We start from the raw sequence: 22,669 nt of genomic DNA, 5'->3' as shown, positions 1-22,669 counted from the left end.
GAGAAGGAGATGCACACAAGTGCGCAAAGCAATAAGTGTGAGCGAGGCACAATCTGCACACGCATACACACATATGTATGTATTTGGGCTGTAAGGGTTTAAAACTAACATACATATATTAAGAAATAGCATCAGCCGCAGCAAAGTTGTGCGCTGAGCGAGATGCGGCTTCAAACTGAACGTTCGGCTTTCAAGGCCGGCGTTTGGCAGCCACACTCAGCAGTCTTACTCTATCTAGGCACACTAAAATGGACTTAGGCCCCCTTAGAATTTCCTCGTTGCGATTTATCGTGATTCGATTATTCTGCCGTTTGACATGTCTATGTATTGTATGGTTAGTGGTGCTACTTATTATGGAATTTGCATATGTTTTTGATCGGCCAGCTAGTCCGATAACGCTTTTAATTTTACGATACAAAATCGATACATATTACGATGATTTACGTTTAAGTTTAAATTTATCGATGTACTAGTGTATTTCTTACATCCCTACACTGCTCTAATAAAATAAGATACGCAAGATAAGAAAACATACGAAAAAATGGAATCAAAAGGAGGACAATCAGATACGAAACTATTGCTAGTAACAGCTAATGTCGGAAGTTTGTTTGAAGATGTACGTACATAACATTTTTTGTATAGATTTGGGTATTTACATGTGTGCATATTTGTTTTCTTAAGCACGTACATATGTATTTACTTATGTATCTCTGTATTAAAAAAGTTTCTATGTAAATTATTTCATGAACTCTACAACGCTGCGTAGCCACAAAGACTACTTCCAATATGGCTAGAAGAGTTTATTAGCAATGTAACAAGAGTTAATCCCAGATTTTTAGCTTTACATCTTCAAGAGGTGGGTGGAAAGACATACGAGAATTCGATGGGTAATGTACAGGAATTTATCCGATGTTTATGCGACGCAATGGCGAAGACTGACTTTATCTACGTTCATATATATATGGATGAGGATTTTAAGTCTGCGGAACATTTTACTGTAAGTAACTAAACTGATGTCAGGAAATATATATTTAGTTTTGTTCGTTTTTTGAAAGGCACTTGGAAACATTTACTTCGGTCACAAGGATATATGTATTTTAAGAATTTGGAATTTTCTTACTCACGACTGGGATGATAAACTGGACAAAGGCAAACAAATATATTCTGGTAATATTGAAAACGTTCCGACTAAGGAGAAGGCAAAGTTCCCTCAGCATTTTTTTCCCGAAGTAAGTATTCTTTAACAAAAAAAAGTTTTCAAAGAATCTAAGTCTTTTTTAAAGTCAGACAAATTTAAAGGCTTGCAATCCTCTAGACAACATTTGCAATCACGAGAGTGATTAAAACAAAACGTTTTGTAGCACGAAATAACGATTTTTTATACAAATTTTAAATTGCCACCATTTCAACAAATTTATGTCCACAGAATAGATAAAAACTGTTTTTTATTTTTTATAAAAAACACATTTTCTGTCTGCTTATATATGTAATTAAAATCCATTATTAGTCTTTAGGTCACAATATAATTCTGATGACTTCCTCTGAAAATCGAGTCAAAAGCAGCCACTCCAATAAATATTGATCCCGAAATAATGGGTATTGGTTAAGATGTAGTGGCATATTGCAGACAAAGAATATGCACTTTCCCCATATATCAATTGGCTAAGGTCGTCAACAGTAAATGGATTGTTGCACTAGTCAGTATTGGCAGAACTTATATAACATTTGCCTCCCGTAAAGATGTTTGTAAAATTATAAATAAAAGAACATACAAATTTTATATTTTTATAAAAAAGAAATGCTTGGCTTGGTTGATTAACTTTGTCAAAATAAACTATATATTATTTATATATATATATTTACTCTTTGATTTACTATATCGAAATAAATGACACTGAGTTTCACACTGCGGCTTAGTTATTTTAAATTACTAATTATTCTCATGAAAGTAAATCGTACTAAGTTAATTGCGTAGTAATTGGGATAAAAATATAGGAGTTTTAGATCGTTTTCTTAATAGATCTTGAAAGTGTTCGGACCCTCATTCAACGTTCGTTATCTTTAATTAGGTGCAAATTTCTTAGCAGCTGTTATATTAAGTTTGCCAAGCAGCAAAGAAACTTTGAGTTTTGTGCAGTTACGTTAAAAAGCAGTTAGATTTCCTCTTTGGACACACCTCGAATTCAGGGTTTTGGTTTATTATCATACTTTATAACATGACAAAGAAAAGTTTGTATATTTTAAGCAATGCTAGTTCTCGTAGTGCGAATAAAAAGTTTAGTTAGTAATAAAAACTTATTTTATACTTTACCCTAGTGTAAATGGTCTCGGAAAGGATTTATGCGAACCCGATGGGAAATTAATGGCACTGCCGTTGATCTAGTCAATATACATCTTTTTCATGATGCATCTAATTTGGCTGCATGTGAAGATTTTCCTTCTGTATACTGCAAAACAAGGAGAAGAGCCCTGATACATACTATTGAAAGGTAAATGATTAAATGAAGACTGACTATTGATGCTTTAAACATTGATTAATGTTAATTTTGGTTGTTTAGCGATCTTTTAAATTTTTAGATCACCGTTTAGATTAAGAATGGAAATAACAAGTTGTAATAGTCTTTGTGCCAGTATATTTCGAGGGTTCGCCGGCAGTCTTTCTTTTTTCTTTTACCGAAGAAGAGTCAAAATATAGGTTAAAAGCAAAGCAGCATGTCGCTGATAATAATTATACAAATGACATAACTTGTAATGTTTTGGAAAAATCAGATACTATGTATTTAATATATTGTTGTTCTTTAAACTTCAAACTACAACTTCTAATAATATTGCAACAAATAAAAGTTTAAGAAAGATTTGTGTGCTCATCAAGATGACTTCTTACCTTAATGTTTATACCCTGAACTCATTGAAAATGGCTAAAAATGTTTTGTGCAAACATATGTGACAGCCAGAAGTAGGCTTTTCCGACCATAAAGTAGAGAGTTAAAATTTGTACTTACGGCCCTAAAATGTAGAAAAAATTCGAGCTTACTTAAATTACCTATAGCTCGCACGGTATTGACGTTTTAATAAACGTCGACTGTTTTTTTGTTCTTCATATTTTATCTCGCAGCTTATTAGCTCAAGGGACACCGTATACGGTATGCTGGCTCTTGTATAATATGCATAGATAATTCACATTTTTTATTATTCCGCTCATTTTTCATGGTATAACCAAAGACAATATAAACACTAAGATGAGTAACGCCCATACATTTGCATGCGGCGCAAAATTTCTAGCCTGGCGTTTCATCTGGTCTTTGAGCCTTCTCACGACAGGAAAATTTAAGAAAAAAATAATTTGTTTACAATAACTATATTAAGAAAATAGCACGCATAGATTGATTTTACTTTTGTTTTTGGACATTGTATGCTCGAGAGAAGTTCTTGTCTCTGCCAATGGCGTGCAGGCACCTCTGTTTGTATGTGCGAATTATGCATGCATAAGTGCATCAAAATATGTATATACATATGTGTTGTTATTCACTGCTCTGGCTTTGGCTGGCAAAGAAATAAATGTTGTTATTTTTCTAGCGCTGATCATGCACGATATATCTCAAATTTGTATTTACATATGAATGCATGTTGTGTACTGAGGTTTTTAAAGTCGATGTAAATATTTATATAATTTCTTTAAATTAACTTATTAATTAAATAATTATTATTTTTTTGAAATTAAAATAAGAGTGCAAATTTTTTGTTTCTAAAGATTCATTTTATCAATTTTAATATTTAATAAATATATCATCGACTTTAAAAAACAGATTTTCTACAAAGTCAACCTCAGTAAACAACATGCATTCGTATGTGAATACAAATTTGGGATAGGTCATCTCCGACTCCATAAAGTTTATATATTCTTGATCAGCATCAAAAACCGAGTCGATCTAGCCATGTCCTTCTGTCTATTCGTCTGTCCGTCCGTCCGTCCGTATGTATAAACGCAAGGATCTCACAACCTATAAGAGCTAGAGACTTGAAATTGATCATAGGTCTTCCTAGTGCCCGCGCAGTACAAGTTTGTTTCCGATAGTCGATAACTTGCGCCGTTTCCAAACAATCGATAAAAATCAATTACGTAATTCTGTTTTTTAAGCAACTCTCGTAAGTTACAAGAGCTAGAGCTAAATTTGACATGTAGCTTCTGAAATAGTATATAGATATCAAGTATTTTTAATTGTATAGCTATTACCCCTATTACACAACTTGTGTAGCTATAAATCAAATAAATAAACAAATTGAAATTTTCGACAGCACATCTTATTGTATAAACGTATGTATAAACGCAAGGATCTCACAACCTATAAGACCTAGAGACTTGAAATTGATCATAGGTCTTCCTAGTGCCCGCGCAGTACAAGTTTATTTCCGATAGTCGATAACTTGCGCCGTTTCCAAACAATCGATAAAAATTAATTACGTAATTCTGTTTTTTAAGCAACTCTCGTAAGTTACAAGAGCTAGAGCTAAATTTGACATGTAGCTTCTGAAATAGTATATAGATATCAAGTATTTTTAATTGTATAGCTATTACCCCTATTACACAACTTGTGTAGCTATAAATCAAATAAATAAACCAATTGAAATTTTCGACAGCACATCTTATTGTGCTATAGAATATTTGTGTATTCTCAAAAGTCAATTGCATATAAATTGTGGCTTAAATTAGTGGGCAATACAAGTTGGATTATTAACGTGATTTATAGCTTTGTGCTGGAAGCGGGGAGATGGCGATAGGTATAAAATGAAAGATACTTGATATATACATATATACTATTCTAGAAGCTACATGTCAAAATAACTCAAAAGACAGGATTTCAATATCGATTTTTGTCGATTGAAAACGGGGCAAGTTATCAAATATCGTAAACAAACTCGATATGCGCGGATGATAGTCAGTCTAAACTAGTGCTCTCTTACTCTTGATTAAGTGTGGCAGTGGTGATGCAAAGAACGACAATAAAGTCAGCGGGCCTCGATGTGTATATAATAGATTTTAACATATAATCCAACATAAAAGATTTCTGACAAATTTTCTTTATTATTATATTGATGCATTTTATTAATAATCAGGTTTCATTTGGATGAAAAAAATGGATCCGTTCCTTTTTTTATATTTGGAGATTTCAATTTCAGATGTGACACAGCAGGCGTTGTTAAAGTACGTTCACATTACATATTTTATCTTATTACATATTAAAAATAATTATTAAATTATGATAGGAATTAACTGCAAATTTAACTGTTCATCGCGTCCATAGTGTAAAGAATGAAAACACTAAAATTAATTATCGCAACTCAGATGGCAACAATATACTTACTGTTGGCAGAAAAGAATTTTGTCACGCCGATCATCAACTTAAATTCAAAGAACTTTGGGTAATAATATAATATACATATATATATATATATATATATATATACTATAACATGCATTTTCTTTTTATTGTCATAGTTAAAAGAGTTTGATAGAGAATTGGAACCACTTACGGAAATTTTGGTTGAATATCCAATATCTTTTATTCCATCATATCCTTTTGAAGAAGATCCCGAAATGCCTACTGATTATATGTCAACTAGGTGTCCATCATGGTGCGATCGTATTTTAATGGCTCCACAAGTCAAAGACATAATTAAAAGTGATGAGTGGAAATATGATATGATAGGACAAACTGTATGCATGGGCGACCATAAGGTAACAATTTTTCCAATGTTCAATGTATAACAATCTATGTTACCTAGTGTGTAATGTGAACTTTTCAATAATCTTTGAATATCGAAGAATTTCGTAAATACCTTAGAATAGAAGCAAGTAATCGGCTGTAGTCGGAAGTTCCCGACTAGGGGATACCCCGTTACGAACTCGTCTGTTTTAGAAATAATAATAATAAAATTAAAAAAATGTTTCCCTCAATAAGACCTGAACCCGTAACAGACCGTGATACTTGCCACCGCCTCTTCTTGATAGTCATACCAACATGAAACATGTTGTAAAATGAAAAAAAAATCGAATTAAGATAGCAACACATACACACAGCTCAGAATATAATACAAACGCATTTACAATGTTTATAGAATTTGCGCTAGCTGCCGCAAACACGTTAGTCTGAGTACACGTTTTTTTGAATAACTTCTGTGTTTCTTACCCGATCTTGTTGAAATTTTTAACAGTAGATCCTAATGGATCTTATTAGAATATTGGTATATTCTCAAAACGCCAATGACATTAAAATTGTAGCTTAAATTGCTGGGTAAATCAAATAGTTTTATTTATTTCATTTATAGCTATGAAGTGGTGGCGTGGTATGACGATAGCTATAAAATGAAATATACTTGACGTATATATATAATATTCTAGAAGCTACATGACAAATTTGGTGACTCTAGGTCTTAAAACCTAATATATATTCCCAAAAAACACGAATAGCCCAATAAGATCTACAGCTGAAACTTGGATCAAGATCGGTAAAAAAACACAAAAGTTATTAAAGAAAACGTGTGCTGTATTAACACGTATTTGCGGCAGCTAGCGCATGTACACACACACACAATTGCGATTGCATTTTTTTCTCTGCTCCTATTTTAAATTCGCTTTTTTCTCAATAAGACTTAATTTTTGGTGTGGCTGTTGAGTAGAGGCGGCGGAATGTAGCGCGGGCAGTTACGAGTTCGAACCCGGCCGAGGAGACTTTTTTTTTTGGCTGGTGTGGCTGTTCCGTAGAGGCGGCAGCAAGTAATGCGGTCAGTTGCGGTCAGACCCTGCCAAGGGATTTTTTTTTTTAATTTATTTTTATTACTACTATAGCAAACGAGCTGCATTTGGTGTAAGAATAAGAGGGTTCAGGGTATCCCCTAGTCGGGAGCTCACGACTAGAACCTCTTACTTGTTATTACTACTAAAGCGAACTAGTTCGTTGGGCGAGCTGCATTTTGTGTTCATAGAAGTTACTGGGTGTCCTCTAGTCGTGCACTCCCGACTAGTGCTCTCTTACTTGATTGAATTAACTATTTATAAATATTTCATATATGTTACCATGTTTCTGCTGATATTTCTAATACATTTTTTCTATTCTTGTCATGTAGCCCATTTACTTAACTGTTCGTCTAAAGCCAAACAAAGGTACTTATAAATCATGTGACTGCAGCTGTTCAGCTGTACATATTAAAAATAACAACAATTTAACATCACCCGTTAAAGTCAAGACTTGTCCCTATGTAAAAAAAGTATATAATCAAGTTTTAAAAGAAGGTAAAATCCTAAGCCAAGACAGTAATTCACAAGACCTTCCGTTAGCTGATGGCCATTATACAAACACCCCCAGCAGACACGATAAACAAATTATAGAGACTCCATTAAAAGTTGGAGGCGACAAGGATATAAAAAAAACTGCATCAAACTACTCAAGCATTAGCATTAATATAATTAATTCCGAAGATATATATGTTTGTATGTGTACACAAACATATAATTCGGGCTCCCGCGGAGATGACCTTGACTCTCAGCCTAAAAGTGCCATTTGCCCAATTTGCCGTAATATAACGAAAGGGCAGCCTGTTGAGCATCGTTACAGATTATTATCCAATAGTGTAGTATTATCAGAAAATATAATAGTAAATCGAATCGATACAAAACGCCTTAATACTTATATTGAAAGGTCGCACGTGGACCCGTATACTCCAGAAAGTAATGAATCTAGTTCCCCATATCCAGAGCTTAGAAGCATACCAACGTCTTCCCCAAGCTATAGTTGCGAATTCGAACTTTTTTTGCAAACCACTGATGAAGATAATAAAAAAACATACCCTGGGCAAAATGGAAATGACGACGACTTATATTCCTTACAATCAGTCCATGCAATCACAGAGAAACAGTCAAGAGCTACTGTTACCCCTGTGCAGTTAAAATCTCGATTAGAGGACCTACAGCGAACAGTTATGCGTACTTCAGATAGAGATGATGTTGTTGGGAAGGGTGATGTTAATAATGTTGAAACTATAAGCACCCCAAAATCTCTTTCAAACAGTCAAAATCGAAATCGTAGTTTTTTTTCTATGTGTTGTAGTATTCACTAATTTAGGTTGTTTATTCTATTGTTAATCAGTATTTTTAAGTCGTTATTGTTTTTATAAATATTTCAATTATTTTCTTAACCGTCATTTGTTGCTATATAAGAAACAATTAAAAGTTATTTCATATTATTAAAAAACAAATTATGCAAAGCTTACGTAAAATTAAAAGTTTTCGAAGATAAAATTAATTACTTTATTTCACACCAAAGATAAATATACCAATAGCCATAGTTGACCTACAAACTGTGATTTGAAATATGCAACAGATTTAATACAATCTAAATTAAATTGTGTTGTACATAATATTACTATCATTTGTCTAATTACCCCATGTCACAGTCGAAAACGATCAGACTGCATCCATACTTTCCTAATAAATTGGGACTCAAAGCGAAGCTAATAACATTTTGTTTATCGCTTTTAGTTAAATATTTAAATAATTATAAATTGATTTCAAGGATAACGTAACGTTTATAAAAAAAAAAAAAAACGGCCTACAAATTGGCCATATATACTTAAGACTATGGTTGACGAGTATTTTAATATTTTATTACTAGTGATTTTTTCTTATAATTTTTTGCCCAATTTTGTTTTAAAAAACTATGATTTGCGAAAGCTATTTTAACGTCGTCTTAAAACTAGGTAAATTTAATATAAAAGTTTAGCACAGAAAAATGTAAAAATAACATTGCTTTACCGCCGAACAAAGGGTGGATTTGGCTATGCACATAGTTTATATCAAAACATGAAAAATAACTTGGTCAGAATCGAGAAAGAATTATCCGTGTGTACATTAGTATAACTGCAGAATTGTAAAAAAAACTAAGAAAAGTTAAGAAACAAATCTTCGTAAAATAAATATATAAAATTAAATTTTACAAATAGGTATTTATATATTTACTTTAATTTTTTTGTATTTTATAGTTTATAAATATATATTCAAAAATAGTTGATGTTATCTGCATAACTGCATTTGTTTGTTTTTATTTTTGAGCGCTTAAATAGTGATTTTTGTTGTTTTTAGCTCATTTTCATTACTTAACTTTAAATAAAATATATGGACTGTAAACTGAATTTATATTGTTGTAGAGTCGACAAACCCAACACGTTTAGTCAAAACACTACATTCATTAAAGACTTTAATGAATCAAACCTTGGTGAACGAAAGTCTCTGGATGACACAATCCAATGCTGCAGGCGGAAGTGTTCCGGCGAAACCGATATCCAATTCCCACTATGTTATAGTTAAGGCAATATCTTCAAATATGAACTTGCCTGATGAAGACACTTGCCTGGGCAAGCTAGAAACTGATAGAGGATTGCTGCTAAAAGAGACAACCGTTTAGAGATTGTCAGCAATATGGATATTAAAAATGAAGATATATACCACATCTCAAGTATTATACCTATTCTAAATCGTTGTAATAAAAAATGAATTGTGTGAATAAAATGAAAATAGATAATTGATTAATTTGTTACAGTTTATTGTTAAAGGCAAATAAGCGGTAAAACTCGAGCTGTTTGAAATATCGTATAATGTAACTATTCGATGAGTTTTTTGGCCTTAAAATATCTGCGAAGGTATAGAACTTGCCAAGTTGCCAGGCCAAGCAAACAGCACATACTAAAAATGCTGAAGAATAGTACTCTACTATTCGTTTTTTCTGAAATAAAGAAGTCAATATTATGAAAGCTGAAATTTTCATGTGTTTCAGTTGTCACCATTCGTATCACGCATTTCTTCCTCTCGTTTACGCATTAATGCAAAGTCTCGGACGATTGAATCAGAAAGGTCTTCTAAGCGCTTTAGGTCCACTTCAAGCGGTTTAAGTTTGGAGGCCTCGCCTATCTATAAATACAGTTTCTAGAAAACTTAAATAATCATTTTTATATAATTGTATTGTATAACTTACGCCTTCATAACTTTTAGTTTCAACACCCTTTTTCGTTACAAGTGCGACCTCTTGACTAATCCCACGTTGATCTATTATAACAAGTGTCAGTTTGACATTAATTTAATATAACCATTAACTTACGCGGTGGCACTTTTGAAATAAAACAAATTTCATACGCGTCATAAACCTCTGACATAAAGCTGAATTTTCCTTTGGTAATATGTTCCTTTTGTGACAGTATATGACCCTTGGTGTCCCGAGCCTATAAAATAGTTTGTTTTACTTTTTCTCTTAAAGTTGAAAAAAATAAACCTCACAATATAGTCTATAACTTGACCAGGCACATCCGAAACTTCGTATTCGCCCATTACTAATTGATTAGCTTGTATATCCTCCTTGAGACATTTTTGTGTGTTTGGTGTCAAGTGGAACATGACACTATGAATTGGCCAAATAAATCCGAAGATTGAGAAAATAACATAAAGCGTTTTTAGCATTTTCTAGATTTAATATACAGAAAATAAAGCGAATTTGAGAATTTCGTCAAAGATGAGTTGGCCAAGGGATGGTCGAAAAATCGATAATCACGGTGTTTATTTTGATCGATATAGTTAATATGTTATAGCCTTTCTCCACTAGCCTTAAGAAATGTCACATTTTCAAGTTATAGCCTCTGCCCACTGAACACATTTCTGAAAATGTCACATTTTTGCAAAATGTGTAAAATGCGGCCTGTACGTTTCCCAATAAGAAAACACATTTCACACATTTTTAAAAATGTCACATTTTTTAAAAATGTGTAAATTCGCCCCGAACTTTTCGTGTATTTTGCGATGATTAATCGAGATTTCTATCGATGTTGTGAAAAATGTAAACATAAACCAGCTTATATTGCAACGAAGGCAAGCGGTAACTTTAAATTATAATTTTAAATTTTAATAATCCCACAGTTTTTAACATTTAAAATTGGCCAAATCTCGCAGAGTCAATTAAACGGAGCCCCTACTTCGGGGCCGTATTATTTGACTTTTGGAAGGAAATCTGTGCGGCGCTTATGTAAATTAAAGCAACTCGATCAGCTGTTTATTTAACGAAACAGTACTTTTGCCACTCACATGTTACCGAAAACCGGTGGAACACCAGTATTTAAAACTTGAAAATGTGACATTTTTAAGCCCAGTGGAGAAAGGCTATTACCACTAACCATACAATGCATAGACTTGTCAAATGTCAAAATAATCGGATACCGATAAATCGTCAACGACTGAGCCCCATGGGTGACCGCGACCATTTTAGTGTGCCCAGACAAAGTAAGACTGCTGAGAGTGGCAGCCGAACGCCGGCCTCGACAGCCGAACGTTCAGTATGAAGCCGCATCCCGCTCAGCGCACAACGTTGCTGCGGCTGATGCTGTTTTGTAATATATGTATCTTTTCAGCCCAAATACATACATATGTGTATATGCGTGTGCAGAGTGCCCCTCGCTCACACTTATTGCTTTGCGCACTTGTGTGCATCTCCTTCTCCCTGCATAGCTTCTCAAAAACCCCGAGATCTACAAACATACATACATATGTTTGTGTTGTGTGGATGTGCGCACAAGTAGATCGCGGCGTTTGTCGCGAGCCAGAGATTTTTTCTTCAATTATGTGCCCTTTGTGCCTGTGGTGGCAAAAGGCACACACATTCAAATGCTCTATCATGTATTTCTTCGTCCAGTCAGGCATAATGAGAAGAATCTGATATATTTATATTCATTAAAAACTTAAATGACCTAAATGATATATTTATATATTATATTTTAATTTTTTTGTTAACTGTGGGGACCAATTTTGCTTAAAATTAAAAAAAAACTAAGTCGTATTTCTGCAAGGGTAATGCTTCGTCGGCTTGTCGAATAATTTAAGAAAAGACCAAACATTGAAAATGTTCAATTTTTTCGACTTGCTACTTGTGCACACGCACACTCTTTCGAGTAAGCAGTTGGGTGACATTATTAAAGGGTTTGGCCTGTTCATGTGCAAAACTCCTATTTTCCATGCATGGTGTAAGGGTAAGGGTACCTGAACGTTGGCATGTGTGCATAATAACTTTTTGGGCCTGCCAAGCACACACACTTACACACTTTTCTATATGGATGGAAGCATTTATGCGTTTGTGTGCGTGTTGGTTGCCTGCCTGCCTGCCCGATGCAAATTTGACCAAATTTGAAGTTTTTGGCATTTCTAAATTTCGAGCTTTACAGACAGACACACACACAAATGTGTGCGAATGAGCCGATCAAGGGTTTGTCGTGAGACAGAGATATTTTCATCAATGGGTGCGTAAATTTGGGCGACGGTGGGCTTGCGGCCGCGTAAGGCACAAATGTGTGAACAAATGGACAAATGGATGCAGACGCATGCTGCACATTCTTATCGTTAATTGCCTGCCATAACACCCTTTAACCCAAAATGTTTACTATGTCAAAAAATAAATAAAAAGATCACTTGCATTTTTTCCATATCAAAGTGCAAACGAGCGGCAAGTGCGGTTCACCTGTTTTCGTTGTCTGTTCACACATGTGTGCCATACGCGGCCGCAAGCCCACCGTCGCCCAAATTTACGCACCCATTGATAAAAATATCTTTGTCTCACGACAAACCCTTGATCGGCTCATTCGCACACATTTGTGTGTGTGTGTGTCTGTGTGTAGAGCTCGAAATTCTGAAATGCCAAAAACTTCAAATTTGGTCAAATTTGCATCGGGCAGGCAGGCAGGCAACCAACACGCACACAAACGCATAAACGCTTCCATCCATATAGATAAGTGTGTAAGTGTGTGTGCAGGCCCTGGCAGGCCCAAAAAATAAATATGCACACATGCCAACCTTCAGGTACCCTTACCCTTACAACAAGCATGGAAAATAGGAGTTTTGCACATGAACACAGGCCAAACCCTTTAATAATGTCACACAACTGCTTACTCGAAAGAGTGTGCGTGTGCACAAGTAGCAAGTTGAAAAAATTGAACATTTTCAATGTTTGGTCTTTTCTTAAATTATTCGACAAGCCGACGAAGCATTACCCTTGCAGAAATACGACCTAGTTTTTTTTTAATTTTAGGCAAAATTGGTCCCCACAGTAAACAAAAAAATTAAAATATAATATATAAATATATCATTTAGGTCATTTAAGTTTTTAATGAATATAAATATATCAGATTCTTCTCATTATGCCTGACTGGACGAAGAAATACATGATAGAGCATTTGAATGTGTGTGCCTTTTGCCACCACAGGCACAAAGGGCACACAATTGAAGAAAAAATCTCTGGCTCGCGACAAACGCCGCGATCTACTTGTGCGCACATCCACACAACACAAACATATGTATGTTTGTAGATCTCGGGGTTTTTGAGAAGCTATGCAGGGAGAAGGAGATGCACACAAGTGCGCAAAGCAATAAGTGTGAGCGAGGGGCACTCTGCACACGCATATACACATATGTATGTATTTGGGCTGAAAAGATACATATATTACAAAACAGCATCAGCCGCAGCAACGTTGTGCGCTGAGCGGGATGCGGCTTCATACTGAACGTTCGGCTGTCGAGGCCGGCGTTCGGCTGCCACTCTCAGCAGTCTTACTTTGTCTGGGCACACTAAAATGGTCGCGGTCACCCATGGGGCTCAGTCGTTGACGATTTATCGGTATCCGATTATTTTGACATTTGACAAGTCTATGCATTGTATGGTTAGTGCTATTACACATATTAGTGTTTCACCAGTTTTCGGTAACATGTGAGTGGCAAAGTACCGCTTCTTTAAATAAGCAGTTGATCGAGTTGCTTTAACGTACATAAGCGCCGCCAAAGATTTGCTTCCAAAAGTCAAATAAAACGGTCCCGAAGTAGGGGCTCCATTTAATGGACTTTTTGCGGGATTTGGCCAACTTTAAATGTTAAAAACTGTGCGATTATTAAAATTTAAAGTTACCGCTTGCCCTCGTTGCAATATCAGCTGTTTATGGTAATGAACACATTCACATTGTTCACAACATCGATAGAAAACTCGATAAATCATCGCAAAAACACAAACTGTTCTGGGCGAATTTACAAATTTTTAAAAGTGTGACATTTTCGAAAAATGTGTAATATGTGTTTTCTTATGGGAAATCGTTCAGGCCGCATTTTACACATTTTGCGAAAATGCAGAAATGTGTAAGAAAATTGTTCAGTGGACAGAGGCTTATCAGTTCATCAGATCCTTAGATCTACAAACATATATATGTTTTTATTGTGTGGATTTGCGCGCAAGTAGATCATGGCGTTTTTCGCAAGCCAGAGATATTTTCTTCAATTGTGTGCTCTTTGTGCCTGTGGTAGAAAAAGGCACACACATTCAAATGCTCTATCATGTATTTCTTCGTCCAGTCAGGCATAATAAGAAGAATCTGATTTATTTTTATTTAATATAACCTTAAATGAACCAAATGAAATATGTATATTTCATATTCTAATATTTTTGTTTACTGTGTGGACCTATTTTGCTTTAAATAAAAAAAATGCTAAATCATTTATCTGCAAGGGTAATTCCTCGTTGGCATGTCAAACAATTCTAAGAAAAGACCAAAAAAATGTTCAATTTTTGCGACTTGGTACTTGTGCACACGCACACTCTTTCGAGGAAGCTGTCGTGTGATATTATAAAAGGGTTTGGCCTGTTCATGTGCAAAATTTGGTTTGTTTGTTCAGATGCTTTATCAAGAGTGAGGCTAAACGCTTTAAGCATTTCAGTATCAAGACTAGTGTTAAAATAACAAAAGCCTACTTGATCACTGTAACTTTTGTATGAATGAGTGTTTGTGTGTATTTCAGTGTTGTTAAATTATTATTTACGGCACAGTGCTGTGAAACCAGATTTCACTCATTATTCCATCACACCTCCTCAAAAGATACATTGACCTTTTTTTAATTATAATTGTTAATGTTACAATACAGTTTCTTCTTAAACAAGTTGCGCCTCCTGGGAACAATATTAATGATTCACATATGTCTAGAAATAGTTTCTTTTTCAAAAATAGTTCTGAGATTAAGGGAATTCCACGAAAAGCCTTAATCGGATCTTGGCTTAAAAATAATTATACGAAATTAAAACAAAATTATTTCATTGCAAAAAAAATTAGTTTGTGAGACCCAATTCGTTTCTGAGGGTCACAAATCTGGCAGCAGGCAACGGCTTTTTCGGGATATCGGCCACTTGGTGCTCTGTGGAAATATACATACACAAGAGTAATAAGTTTATTTTTAATTTGCTCTCTTCAGAAATGGTACTTTATATCAATATGTTTTGGTCTCTTGTAGCATGTGGGATTATTGGCTATACTAATGCAAACTACTCGAACTGCTTTAAACAAGGCCGTATATATTCCGCTTCAGTAGAAGAAGCAACAAATCAGACATATCTCAAACATTTTTAATATATTTGCAGTTGTACTTTTTCTATCAGACTCACTTCCGTTTCCTCTTTATTTAATCTCATTCCAGCCAATTTTCACCAACCCATTCAATTGGACCGGCATTTTCAGTTGATGTACCACAAGGCTGTTTATCTGATATTTTATCATTTTATATCAGAATTCTCTTCGGCACTCTCATTCCGGAAATATGACTTTCATTCGAATCTATGTTCGAAATCCATTGTAGACTATCCAGAATATCATTCTGGATATTTCCTACCCGTTCCATACTCTCATTTTGGAACTTCGAGTCCAACAGTCCTAGATTTTTTCATATTAATCAAGAACATCTCCAAAAACTTTAGTACCCAAATCCCACAACTTATATCCATTTGGTTCATTGCCAACAAGTATACATTTCAAATGGAGTTTTCTTATCCCGAAAGGACTGTTAAAACAGTTTCACTCAAAAACCATTTACACAATTTTGCCGATCTAATCATTGCGTTCGGATAGTCCATTTAGTTGTGGTGTATGGGGAGCTGTTAAATGGTAGCCCATGCCTTTTTCATTATATCACTAGACAAATATTCTCTTGCATTACCAATGTAGAGATATAGCCTTTCGGTAATGAGCTTCTCTTTTTGTGATTAAATCTCCAAAAGTAGGAAACACGTCATATAATAATGTGTACATTGATCAACAAAAACTACATAATTGTTCTTTTCATCAATACTAGAAGGTGTTATTGGACCGCAAACATCAGAATTAATTATAAATAAAGACCTCTTAATATGCTCTTTATTTTTTCTTAAACTTCTCAAAACGATAGTTTAGTTTGCTTACCAATTACAACAAGCCTCATATATCTTATTATTCAGTTGCACATCTACTAAGATTTATATATCTTTAAACATATTATTTCGCACAATTTCTTAAAACTTTCCTTTGCTAATGTATCCCAATCTCTCATGCCACAAGCTTTAAATTTATTTTAGATTCAGTTGCAAATGTTTTATAGCAATACTAGTTACACACATACTTTCCTTAACGCCTTGTCCGCTTTAAGGCTCCAGAATCCAATATGAATTAGACGGTACTTTTATCTTTAATATATATACTCTGCCTCACCATAAATGCAAAACCTCTACTGGGTTGTATAGTTGCTACTTGCGCTTGATTATTTTTTTCGTTGTTATGAAAACTTCTTTTTAAATGAAAACCATGCACAGTGCCTCTTTTTGCCGCAAAAATAGCATTGAATGTTGGTTCTAAAATTGTTTGTGCCTGGGCTTAAATTTTGATTTAAAATGAAACGGTCTTATTTTATTGCCCTTTTTGCCATTTGAAGCTACAGCTTTTAAAATTTTACTGCTCGTATCTTTACCAGCGTTATTAAGTTTGATCTCGTGATCAAATAAGCGATTTTTAACAATTGCTTGGGTCACGTTTTCCATTGACAAAATTCCAATGGCTGTTCCCACTACATCATAAGAAGGTAAAGTTAAAAGTAAGTGAGATTCTTTATCTACCTCCTCAATTTAAGCTCATTTATTAATTCGTCAAATTTATTAAAATGACTAAAAAGTGAAGTGTCGCCATATAATTTAAATGTTAATAACTGCTTCCGTATGGAAAGTTGCTAAGCTAAACTTTTACGCTCGTACACTGAGTCCAACTTTTCTCAAATTTGCTTTGCAGGATTATCATTCTCAGCAAATGACAGAAATGAATCGCTAAGAAATTCAATTATGATGCTTTTTGCTGCTCTCTCTGCCTTAGCCAATTATTGGTCTATCTCTTCTGGTTTCTCTTTTTCAATAACATGTAAAATATCACTCTCAGCTAAAAGAGCTTTCATACGAAATTTCCCGATAGAATACTCCATTAAGGGGAGAAATAATTTTTGAATTGCTATCCTTTTGCATTGTTCTTCTTTTATTTTCTTAAAACGTTGTCCCGTAGAATTCTTGTGTGCATACACTCAACCACTTTTATATGTTTTCAACTGTTTGTGCACGGCGAAGATTTGGCCTATAATATAATATCCTAATATAAACGTTTTTCAAAAATGGCAAAAAATTTGTTTAGAAACTTGTACCTTTTTTTTGCATTTAAAATTTTTTTTTATTTCTGTTTTTACTTGCCAAATATTTTTCAATGTTTTATTTTATTTTTTATATATTTAATTGTGCACGATTTTCTTGTATTTTGTTATGCGATGTATGGGCCCATAACCTTTTGAAATATTTCCTTACAATCGCCCACAATTAAATAATAACAATTAGTTTTATTTTTATGTTCGTTTCGATATTTATTATTTAGATTACTGAGCGCGTTAACTTGTTTGTGCAGATGCCATATTAAGAGTGAGGCTAAACGATTTAAGCATTTCAGTATCAAGACTTAAGTGTTAAAATAAAAAAGTAGGCTTACTTGGTCACTGTAACTTTTGTATGAGTGTTTGTGTGTATTTCAGTGTTGTTAAATTATTATTTACAACACAGTGATGTGCAACCAAATTTCATTTATTATTTCAACACTCATTATTTCAACAGCTATCACTACGGTTTTCTCTATATACGTTACTATGTTCATAATTTACTAAATCAGCTTGTCTACTCAATGTGTCCACGTGCGACATGTTACTCCCTGGTCTATGCTCGATATGGTAGTCATAATTTTCCAATTCCAGAGACCAACGAGCTATCTTTGGATTAATAGCTTTCCGACTAAGGGTTTGCATTAAAGAAACAGCGTAATTTATAAATACTAGCAAGGGTTTCATTCTCAAAGCTATGATATCTGGACTCCACAGCTGTAGTCTTACCAGAATAGAAAGCTACCGGGTTCATTTTTCCATCATATTGACGTTGAAATAATACAGCACCGAAAACGTGTGCACTTGCGTCAGTGTGCAGTTCAGTTTCTTTATTGGGACTGAATATTAAATGTCTGCAGTTGCTCTTTGTTAAGAGGGAAAGGAGCGCTCTTCTTCAATAGTTCTGTCAGGGGTCTAGCTATTCTAGCAAATGAGAACACAAAACGGCGGTGGTACAAAAAAAACCTAAGCATGAGCAAACTCTTAAGATTATCGGGTATAGGATAATTTCTTTACGACTCCAAATGGGAATCATTGGTGCCGTTTTTATTAACTCTATATCCCAAGAGTTCACATTCCTTTTCTAAAAATAAACACTTCTTTAGTCTGATTTCTAGATTGTATTCACTAATTCGATCCATCAGTTTACCCAAAATATGTAGATGCTCCTCTACAGTTTTTGTCGCCACTACAATATCACCCATATATGTTACAGTTTTTTTAGCTCTAATAAGATCCCTAAGCACATCAAAAATAAACCTCTGAAAAATAGCTGGTCCGTTTTTAAGGCCAAATGGCATTCGTAGGTACTGACCTTGGGAGGTTACAAAGGACGTATTCTGCACGGATTTTTCTTCTACCGCTATTTGGTGAAATCCTTGTTTGAGATCAACTACCGAAAAACATTGTTTATTTTCTTGATACTCTGCGCAACCATCAAAAAGAGGTAGTGGGAAATTATCACGAATAGTAAGTTTATTACGGCCTCTATAATCAACACACATACGAATCTCTTCCGATTTCTTTTTTACTAGAACAATACGAGATGCATATGGAGCCGCACTAGGCCGTATTATATTTTTTTTTAATAAGTCCTCAATAATTTTGCCACTATCTCTCTTTAATAATAAGACGTCTGGGTGTACAATGAAAGGGTGTTGTAACAGTTAATCTAATAGTCATCTGCTGTCTCTGACGTATAGTATTGTCACTTTTGCTACTCAAAGTGCAAACGAGCGACAAGTGCGGTTCACCTGTTTTCATTGCCTGTTCACACATTTGTGCCTTACGGGTCCGCAAGCCCACCGTCGCCCAAATTTACGCACCCATTGATGAAAATATCTCTGTCTCACGACAAACCCTTGATCGGCTCATTCGCACACATTTGTGTGTGTGTATGTGTGTGTGTGTAGAGCTCGAAATTCAGAAATGCCAAAAACTTCAAATTTGGTCAAATTTGCATCGGGCAGACAGGCAGGAAACCAACACGCACACAATCGCATAAATGCTTCCATCCATAAAGAAATGTGAGTAAATCTGTGTGCTTGGCAGGCCCGAAAGTTATTATGCACACATGCCAGCGTTCGGGTACCCTTACCCTTACAACAAGCATGGAAAATAGGAGTTTTGCACGTGAACAGGCCAAACCCTTTAATAATGTCACCCAACTGCTTACTCGAAAGAGTGTGCGTGTGTACAAGTAGCAAGTCGCAAAAATTGAACATTTTCAATATTTGCTCTTTTCTTAGCATTTTTCGACAAGCCGACGAGGAATTACCCTTGCAGAAATATGACTTAGTATTTTTTTGATTTGAAGCAAAATAGATCCCCACAGTAATCTGTAATGATGATATCTTCCACTTGTATAGTATTGTAAGTGTTCCACTTATAAATGTTTCAAACTGATAGATAAAGGCACGTCAGTGCTGTTTTGCATTATTCATAAGAATTATTTTATTCCGAGTCAATATAATGCACTTAGCCTATGGATACATGTATATACTTATATATGTATGCAGCATTGAGAGCCGCACTGAGAGAGAGTATGTTATGTGCACTTATGTATTGTAGTGCGCAGCCGGCTAGCGTGGGAACGCTGACGCTGCGTTGTTGCCTACACTTGCCTACCTATGCACTTGAAGTGTGCATATGTAAACACTGCAACAAAGTGTTACAGTGTGACAGTTTTATATATTTTAAATACAGTGCATACTCTATATGTGCGCATATCACATCTCCCTCCTTTCGAAAAATTACGTAATATTATGAAGTTATTTTATATATTACTAGCGGGTATAACCCGGCCTTGCCCGTGGCACGTATGTTATAAAATCAATGTTCTCAAAAAAATTTGAAATGATTTTGAAACTGATCGGACGGTAAACATATAACTTTCATACAAACGTTTTCCGCCAATTTACCACTGTTGCGAGTGGAATTTCCCAAATTGCTGAAAGACGCATTCATTACATTCTTATGTAGAGCTTTGAAAATAGGTTTGAAGCAAATCGGACACAATTTAAAACTTCGCACAAAAAATCTTTGAGTCGCATTCCACCCGAAAAAGTTTGGATTCTGCGAAAAGTGTGAAACACGTATCAAATGATTTTTCTTATAGATCTCTGCAAATGAATTTGGGCGCGAAACGTCACCCACTAAATCTTTGACCTCCATTGCCACCAAGGAGGAACGTATTTTTCGAAAAGTGTGAAACACCCCTTAAATGAATTTGAACAAAGATCTTTGAAAATAAGTTTGAGGCCGATCGGATGGTTAACAGAAAACTTTCATACAACCGTTTTCCGCCAATTTACCACTGTAGCGGGTGGAATTTCCCAAATCGCTGAAATACGTATTTATTAAGTTCTTATGTAGAGCTTTGAAAATAAGTTTGAAGCAAATCGGACACAACTTAAAACTTCGCCCAAAAAATCTTTAAATCGCATTCCCCCCGAATAAGTTTGAATTCTGCGAAAAGTGTGAAACACGTATCAAATGATTTTTCTTATAGATCTCTGGAAATGAATTTGGGCGCGAAACGTCACCCACTAAATCTTTGACCTCCATTGCCACCAAGGAGGAACGTATTTTTCGAAAAGTGTGAAACACCCCTTAAATGAATTTGAACAAAGATCTTTGAAAATAAGTTTGAGGCCGATCGGATGGTTAACAGAAAACTTTCATACAACCGTTTTCCGCCAATTTACCACTGTAGCGGGTGGAATTTCCCAAATCGCTGAAATACGTATTTATTAAGTTCTTATGTAGAGCTTTGAAAATAAGTTTGAAGCAAATCGGACACAACTTAAAACTTCGCCCAAAAAATCTTTAAATCGCATTCCCCCCGAATAAGTTTGAATTCTGCGAAAAGTGTGAAACACGTATCAAATGATTTTTCTTATAGATCTCTGCAAATGAATTTGGGCGCGAAACGTCACCCACTAAATCTTTGACCTCCATTGCCACCAAGGAGGAACGTATTTTTCGAAAAGTGTGAAACACCCCTTAAATGAATTTGAACAAAGATCTTTGAAAATAAGTTTGGGGCCGATCGGATGGTAAACAGAAAACTTTCATACAACCGTTTTCCGCCAATTTACCACTGTTGCGGGTGGAATTTCCCAAATCGCTGAAATACGTATTTATTAAGTTCTTATGTAGAGCTTTGAAAATAAGTTTGAAGCATATCGGACACAACTTAAAACTTCGCCCAAAAAATCTTTAAATCGCATTCCCCCCGAATAAGTTTGAATTCTGCGAAAAGTGTGAAACACGTATCAAATGATTTTTCTTATAGATCTCTGCAAATGAATTTGAGCGCGAAACGTCACCCACCAAATCTTTGACCTCCATTTCCACCAAGGAGGAACGTATTTTTCGAAAAGTGTGAAACACCCCTTAAATGAATTTGAACAAAGATCTTTGAAAATAAGTTTGAGGCCGATCGGATGGTTAACAGAAAATTTTCATACAACCGTTTTCCGCCAATTTACCACTGTAGCGGGTGGAATTTCCCAAATCGCTGAAATACGTATTTATTAAGTTCTTATGTAGAGCTTTGAAAATAAGTTTGAAGCAAATCGGACACAACTTAAAACTTCGCCCAAAAAATCTTTAAATCGCATTCCCCCCGAATAAGTTTGAATTCTGCGAAAAGTGTGAAACACGTATCAAATGATTTTTCTTATAGATCTCTGGAAATGAATTTGGGCGCGAAACGTCACCCACTAAATCTTTGACCTCCATTGCCACCAAGGAGGAACGTATTTTTCGAAAAGTGTGAAACACCCCTTAAATGAATTTGAACAAAGATCTTTGAAAATAAGTTTGGGGCCGATCGGATGGTAAACAGAAAACTTTCATACAGCCGTTTTCCGCCAATTTACCACTGTTGCGGGTGGAATTTCCCAAATCGCTGAAATACGTATTTATTAAGTTCTTATGTAGAGCTTTGAAAATAAGTTTGAAGCATATCGGACACAACTTAAAACTTCGCCCAAAAAATCTTTAAATCGCATTCCCCCCGAATAAGTTTGAATTCTGCGAAAAGTGTGAAACACGTATCAAATGATTTTTCTTATAGATCTCTGCAAATGAATTTGAGCGCGAAACGTCACCCACTAA

At 34.9% G+C, this 22,669-nt stretch overlaps 2 protein-coding genes across 5 annotated transcripts in view; one reads left to right on the top strand and one right to left on the bottom strand.

Moving 5' to 3' along the window:
• The first annotated feature begins 454 nt into the window (after positions 1-454).
• Positions 455-22,669, top strand: part of 5PtaseI (inositol polyphosphate-5-phosphatase A) — a 31,418-nt gene continuing 9,203 nt past the window's right edge. The window contains exons 1-9 of one of the 4 annotated variants that reach the window (XM_064690908.1): positions 456-616; positions 767-997; positions 1,056-1,229; positions 2,317-2,489; positions 5,116-5,203; positions 5,266-5,421; positions 5,498-5,737; positions 7,126-7,162; positions 9,202-9,579. In XM_064690908.1, the coding sequence (XP_064546978.1) occupies positions 542-616; positions 767-997; positions 1,056-1,229; positions 2,317-2,489; positions 5,116-5,203; positions 5,266-5,421; positions 5,498-5,737; positions 7,126-7,162; positions 9,202-9,458 (1,431 nt within the window). In that variant the 5' untranslated portion in view covers positions 456-541 and the 3' untranslated portion in view covers positions 9,459-9,579. Of the gene's footprint in view, positions 617-766; positions 998-1,055; positions 1,230-2,316; positions 2,490-5,115; positions 5,204-5,265; positions 5,422-5,497; positions 5,738-7,125; positions 9,080-9,201; positions 9,580-22,669 lie in introns of those variants that run through there. The other 3 variants (XM_064690907.1, XM_064690909.1, XM_064690910.1) reach the window with 3 other exon arrangements.
• On the bottom strand, positions 9,580-10,566 carry bai (Transmembrane emp24 domain-containing protein bai). The gene is made up of 5 exons (XM_064690912.1): positions 10,325-10,566; positions 10,149-10,269; positions 10,026-10,096; positions 9,835-9,961; positions 9,580-9,776 (listed from the first exon to the last, which is right to left on the bottom strand). Exons 1-5 carry the CDS (start codon positions 10,502-10,504, stop codon positions 9,655-9,657), a joined length of 621 nt encoding a protein of 206 aa, XP_064546982.1. The 5' UTR covers positions 10,505-10,566; the 3' UTR covers positions 9,580-9,654.

This window comes from Drosophila montana, unplaced genomic scaffold (assembly GCF_035044405.1).
Source record: "Drosophila montana isolate Dmon_TW-CO22-7 unplaced genomic scaffold, ASM3504440v1 contig_329_1, whole genome shotgun sequence".
In the NCBI taxonomy this organism is placed as follows: Eukaryota; Metazoa; Arthropoda; class Insecta; order Diptera; family Drosophilidae; genus Drosophila; species Drosophila montana.
The sequence above is the reverse complement of the archived record's forward strand: the minus strand, read 5'-3'. Positions and strand labels throughout refer to the sequence as shown.